Source organism: Mixophyes fleayi, chromosome 4 (genome assembly GCF_038048845.1).
Source record: "Mixophyes fleayi isolate aMixFle1 chromosome 4, aMixFle1.hap1, whole genome shotgun sequence".
NCBI classification, from domain to species: Eukaryota; Metazoa; Chordata; class Amphibia; order Anura; family Limnodynastidae; genus Mixophyes; species Mixophyes fleayi.
Genome location: NC_134405.1, coordinates 22,742,352 through 22,749,556, shown reverse-complemented (window position 1 = coordinate 22,749,556; position 7,205 = coordinate 22,742,352). Strand labels below are relative to the sequence as shown.

Genomic DNA, 7,205 nt, shown 5'->3' with positions numbered 1-7,205 from the left:
AACTTCATAGATTGGTAACATAGAATCCCAGAAGATATAACAGGGGATTGAAAACCCAGACAGATCTCCTGTTGGTGTACTCTGGCCAGAATTTTGTTCCAGAGAGCCTGTTCTGGGCCTTCCACTGAATGGATTTGGTTTGTTTGTCTGTACAGTTATTCACTCGGACTCCCTTGCACCGATTGGACCACAATGCAATGGTTTCATCCCAGTTGGATCCAGGGCAGGTTTAAAGGGGTCAAGGGTCCCAGTCGGACTTCCCATTGGAAAACGCTGGGCAGAACTTTGACCCGCGAATCCTGTTCTGAACCTTCCACTCGATGGATTTGGATGAAAACTTCACAGGCTGGTAACATTGGATCCCAGAAGACATACCAGGGGATTGAGGTCCCAGTCAGACCTCCCATTGGTGTACGTTGGCCTGAACTTAGACTCGGGGAGCCTTTTATGGGCATTCCAATGCATGAAACCTAATCTGAGCTTTCCAATGGATGAATTTTGGCGAAAATTTCAGAAGACTTTTAACATTGGATCCCAAAAAACATACTAGGGGGTGTGGGTCTCAGTCAGACCTCCTGTTGGTGTATGCTCGGCAGAACTTTGACCCGGTGAGCGTGTCCTGAGCTTTCCACTTGAGGGATTTGGATAAAAACTTCACAGACTGGTAACATTGGATCCCAGAAGTTCATATTAGGTGGTTAAGATCCCGGTCGAACCTCCCATTGGTGTATGCGGGGAAGAACTTTGACCCAGAGAGCCTGTTCTGGGCACTTCACTGGATAGATTTGGTTTATTTGACTGTCCTGTCAGACACCCCTGCACTGATTGGGATGAAACCAATGCGAGGTGGTCCAGTTCTTTTTTTTGGCAGGTTTTAAGGGGGTTAAGGTCCCGGTCGGACCTCCTTGTGGTGTTCTCTGGGCTGAATTTTGACCCGGGGAGCCTATTCTGAGACTTCCACTGGATGGATTGGATCAAAACTTCACATACTGGTAACATTTGATCCCAGAAGACATATTAGGGGGATAAGGTCCCGATTGGACCTCTCGTTGGTGTACGCTGGGCAGAACTTTGACCCTGGGCCTTCAACAGGATGGATTTGAATGACATTTAAAATAAAAACAAAAAAGACACTGGGCAGCCACCTAATGGGTGTGTTGGAAGAGCTGCTAAGCTGCTATTTTTTTTTTAAATGTGGACAGTTACATCCAACTCATTGATAGCTTAATAGCTTCAAGATTTAAAACTGGGCAACACTGGGGATTTCAACTAGTATATAGATAATCTTTATTGTGTTGTCAGAATCAGTTGAAGTTCAGCATAAACCAACTATTCACTTTAAAAATTTTATTCTTTTTCTTTTATTTTTTGGCATGGTACCTTTACGAAATTTTTTCAATTAATAAATTAGAATATATTTGATTATTCTGATAATTTGGCTGTTGCTGTTCATTTTCTGGTAAAACTACTGATTATTTTTTGTTGTTTCTCAATAACCCATTCATAGTGTGAAACATTATATGTCTTATCTTGATACTATTATTAATGACATATTCCCTGATACTAAGTACAGTATCCATTATCATTGTGTAATACATCACTTATATATTTCTCTATCTGTAGTCAGATACAGAGCTTTGGTTACCAGGATACATTTTAGCACTACCTACAACTGGGAAATTACATCTGCACAATTATGTATTTTTTTTCCCACTAAACTATAATAGACCGCTGAGAATTCTACAAACTTATCTCATTATGATAAGTGAATGTTTCTATGAATAGAATGAGTCACTTATAGATCAGATCATTACATATAATTACAGCTATCTCTATAAAGCTGGGTGGCTGCAGTGACTAGGAAATAGAGATACTTGTGGGTATGTAAGTATAGCACATCTATTATAAGAATGCTATTGCAACAAAATGACATACTGTCTTAACTCATATCCCTATATATCACTATACCTCCACCACCCATCCTCAACTATACACATATCACTGTCACTAGAACTCAGTATTCAACTCATATATGCACATAACTGTCACTACACCTCTATCATACACTCTCATCTATATATACATTACTGTCACTACACCTCTAGCATTCACTCTCATCTATACATATATTACTGTCACTATACCTCTATCACACATCTCATCTATACACACATCACTGTCACTACACCTCCAGCATTCACCTGGTATATGCACATTATTGTCACTACACCTCTATAACACACTCTCAACTGTTCACACAACAATGTCACTATACCTCCATCATATCCCTCATATATACACATCACTGTCACCATATCTGCATCACACATCCTCATCTATACACACATCACTGTCACTACACCTCCAGCATTCACCTGATATAAGCACATTGCTGTTATTACACCTCTATCATACACTCTCATCTATACACATCACTGTCACTATACCTCCATCATACACCCTCATCTATATACATCACTGTCACTACACCTCTAGCATTCACTCTCATCTATACATATTTTACTGTCACTATACCTCTATCACACATCTAATCTATACACACATCACTGTCACTACACCTCCAGCATTCACCTGATATATGCACATTATTGTCACTACACCTCTATAACACACTCTCAACTGTTCACACAACAATGTCACTATACCTCCATCATATCCCTCATATATACACATCACTGTCACCATATCTGCATCACACATCCTCATCTATACACACATCACTGTCACTACACCTCCAGCATTCACCTGATATAAGCACATTGCTGTTATTACACCTCTATCATACACTCTCATCTATACACATCACTGTCACTATACCTCCATCATACACTTCATATATACACATCTATGTCATTATACCTCCAGAATTCACCTCATATATGCACATTACAGTCACCAATCCTCTATCATACACTCTCATCTATACACACAGATACACAAGTTAAATACTGGCTGTTTTTTTAATCTACCACACAAAATACTTGATAGTTTTATTTTTACACTAAAACTTAAAGTTGATCTAGGACATGCCCTACCCCAACTATAACTATGTCCCCACATTTTAAATTTACCTCCCCCTCTAATGCAGTGCACAGTTACCCCTTTTTTATTATTTACTCTCCTTAATGACTCAGGCCCATAGAAAACAGAGAAGGAACTTTTTTTATTTCTACGTAGTCTTCTGTGTTGTTGCTAATACGTTAATGAAAAATAAACGTTTCACCTAAAATTTTACTTAAGTATCTTTGAAAATTAAAACAATACAAAAACAAAATCAGTCTTACAACTAATCAGTTTCACCCATCTTATCACTACAATCGCTGCAATATGAAATCATGTGTTCAGGACACATAAATTTGTAGCACGCATGACATGTATGATTGTCTTATGATCTTTTTTGCTGGATGCACTTGACATCTTTTTCAAACTCCTGGTACTTTTGCTATTGGTTTCAGTGAAATCTCTAATTATTTTGCGCATTTCTATTGGTAAATGAAATACATCTTTGCCGATGCTCAAGTGTCCAATTAAGAGAGCAAGACCCAAGTTTTTGATGAATATATGTTGTTTTTGTGACACAATATTAATATTACACCAATATATCACATTGATTCCAGTCATATTTAGCATGGTATAAAAAGTAGTCAGGGGCCATTTTCTCAAATTGCGGCTCACATTATATGTTGAATAAAGTCCATTCTTCAACATCTACTCAAAGGAATAAATAGAACATCACATTCTAAAAGGGCACAAAATTGCTACAACAACCTTGAGGTTGGGTCATAATAACCTTTTTGGAGTTTGCGCCCATCTAGTGCACTGACGCTGGCTGACTGAGTGGTAGTGGGAGACAAACTACTGAGAGGTTTGGCAATGTTGCATAACTAAGTAAAAATATACACATAATTTAAATTGCTCTTGATCATTATGACCAACCTCAATGATGCCGGGTAAAGCTTGTTGTATACATTGTATAGTGCATGTCATTAGGTTCGGGTTGGGTAATATATTGTCTACCATGAAATATAGGAGAGACCAATTCTGAGTCATAATTAAAATTTGAAACACAGAACACACAGTATGTACAATAAAACACAAGAGATAGTTTAGGGGGAAAAATTACTTTAACATTGTTGCTATGCATTTGGGAGACTATTGTGGGTCACTTAGCGCTGTATAACACCAGTGTATAACCAGGTAACTTTAATTACCAGTCCAAGCCTATAAGTCACTGATTTCACAACAATCCTATAAGCACATTTCTAATACCTGACATCTGCACACATACACCCAGTACACAGCTGATGGCAGGTAATCATGACATTGTAAAGTAGGACTTAAACAGTGAAACATGTTTTTTTTTTACAGGTTATCTACTGGCTAATACACATAATATGGACCATACATATATTAATTGTTTGTACGTCATTATGTTCCTCATATTTATTGACTGTTCCATGGATCAGAGATGCAGACTGTCACCTCTGCCAGCGCTGGGGACGATAACACAACCTGGAGATATCATGATAGGAGTCCTATTAGGAATTCATACGGACAAAATCTACCAAAAACTTACATTCAATGTGAGACCACCCAAGACCTTGTGTACAGTGTAAGTGAATCTTATGATATAAGTGATGTTATTTTATAATTTGTTTATAATAATGAGTGAATCCAACTAGAAGGTGAAAAATGTTGGCAAATTTAAGATGTGCGGACAGATTTAGAATTGGTAGGGGGGGGGGGGGGGGTGTGCTAGCTGAAATCTAAATTCCAGTGTTAAAATAAAGTTGCACAATATTTGTGTCCTGCATTGTCCAAATGGGAATTTGAACCTTTTGCTGGTTTTGCTCTTAGCTCTAAATGAGGACTTTAGTTTCTGATATTTACCTGAATATACAGTGTATATATGCTATAGTTCAGTATGTTAGTCCTGTACTGTTGCATAATACAAGTAGGTGCTCTTCTACAGTACTGATGCGATGCTCATGCATCTAGATATATCAGTGTTTCTGGCTACATATCATCTTCTGCTCCCACAGCATTTAGAATTTAGCTGTGTGACTGCTAGATTATCTGACCAAGGGTTAATATCACTACACCCACAACACTCTATTTCAATGTTTGTTCAATCTGGTTTCATTAAGAAAATACCTCTCTCTACGCTCTCCGGTTTCTAAGTCTTCTTGACTTCACTGCCCAGCATGTTGTACTGATACATGCACCTTGCTCTCTATACTAATCTATATGTACAGTGTACTGCTCGGTCTGTGTACACAGAGTTTAACACCGTTCTATTTAAAGGGAATAACTGAGTGCAATTGTTTAATTTTTGTAATTTTAATTACGCAAACTGTGATAGTTTTCTCTTCCCGTTCAGGCAGAAATTAATATTAATTTTTTTTATTAAAAAATATCAATGTTAGTGGTTCCAATTACTACAAAATCATATACCAATCGCATCTGTTCAGTTAAACAAATATTGCAATAAGTGACTGTTATTATTTTAATATTTTTCTCTGGTTAACCAACTCTCTTAAGTGTCATATTCTGCAGTGCATGGTATTCTGGCCACCTTTGTTATTAGACTGCAGATTAGAGTTAAGATGGAAAGTCCATTCCTCCTAAATCTGCCCACACATTGTGCGGGTAAATAAAAGAAAAGTGTATCACAACAAATTCAAATTGCACATGGAGCAGGGTTTATTATAGTTTATGTCCCATGCACAACTCTTGTAATAAACTCACCAATCCCGAGGTAATCACTGCAAAACTATTTATAGACTCCCTGTCGAAGGCACACACTATAACGCTCACTTAAACCAGTGGAGGGCTGGCAAATTTTAGCCCAGGTTGCAAGACTCGACTGAGCAGCCTATTTAGAATATTTTAAAGGAAAAAAAATGCAAAAAGTAGCTCACTATGGGACCAGCCATGGGTGCAGATGCCCCCCCCCCCTGCCCCCCTGCCGAGCCTGCCCCTGGGTTACCCTAATACTAAAGGGATTTGCACAAAAGCTCATTTGAATTGCTACTTACCTACTGTTATATAATTTCTTCTAATTTTATGGAAATCACTTAATTAGGCATCCAAATGGTGAGTGTGAATCTGTGGAGTTGGACTCTTGTGTATAAAAACAAATAAATTGTTTTGTCGATTGGAACTATTTAAATTAACTGGATAGGGTGGAGAAGTTCCCTTTTGTGAGGCGTTCTCAGTTTTAACTGTGCGGCCACAACATTTTTCTCCCTACATAAGGATGAGGAGCGGTGGTAGTCATATTAATGACTACCACTATACCGACATCGACTAAACCTAGCAAAAAATGGTGATTTGAAGAATGCCTACAAGAGAAAATGATGACTAACATACTGATGCCTGTCAATGTTGGCACTTTCAATTTACGTCAGTGTTCATAGCCATAGTGATATCTCTGTATTTAAAGCAGCAATGCCAGGACCCCATGACTTTAAGATGTTATTTACAAATTAGGCTTAGGCATGGCCGCTTTAAATACAAAGATTTCACTGTTGCTATGAACACTGACGTAAATTGAAAATTTCGGCATTGACAGGAATCGGTATGTAGCGGAAGAATGCCGAGCATGTATAGTGTAATTTTTATTGTAAGTCATCATTTTCTCTTTGTAGGCATTCTTCAAATCGCCTCTTTTTTGTAGGTATGCACAGTGTCGCTATTACTATCAGCATAAAATGGTACCCAACCCATGAGGTGTAAACCAAGCCTTGACAATGGGATGGATTTTGCAACTTCCAGGTTCTCTTTGTCAGATTTCTAACCTCACTTTGAACATTGAATGTACAAAATTCATAAAGGTTAAAGTGACTCATGTAATTATGACAGTCCTGATGCCCTCTCACTTTCATGATCAATTGAAGCCATCAATAAGAATTTGGGGCCTGATTCATTAAGGATCTTAACTTGAGGAACTTCTTATTTCAGTCTCCTGGACAAAACCATGTTACAATGCAAGGGGTGCAATTTAGTATTCTGTTTTGCACATAGGTTAAATACTGACTATTAATTCATGTAACACACACATATCAACTTTAAATTTCAGTGTACAAATAAGCTATTGAGTATTTGTGTGCTACATGAATAAAACAGTCAGTATTTAACTTATGGGCAAAACAGAATACTAATTTGCACCCCTTGCATTGTAA

The 7,205-nt window shown here is 37.8% G+C and overlaps 1 protein-coding gene across 1 annotated transcript in view; it reads left to right on the top strand.

The window, feature by feature from the left end:
- Positions 1-4,544: 4,544 nt before the first annotated feature.
- LOC142150554 (extracellular calcium-sensing receptor-like) overlaps positions 4,545-7,205 on the top strand; it is a 43,302-nt gene continuing 40,641 nt past the window's right edge. Inside the window, exon 1 of the mRNA XM_075205751.1 lies at positions 4,545-4,633. Coding sequence (XP_075061852.1) covers positions 4,545-4,633 — 89 coding nt within the window. The remainder of the gene's footprint in view (positions 4,634-7,205) is intronic.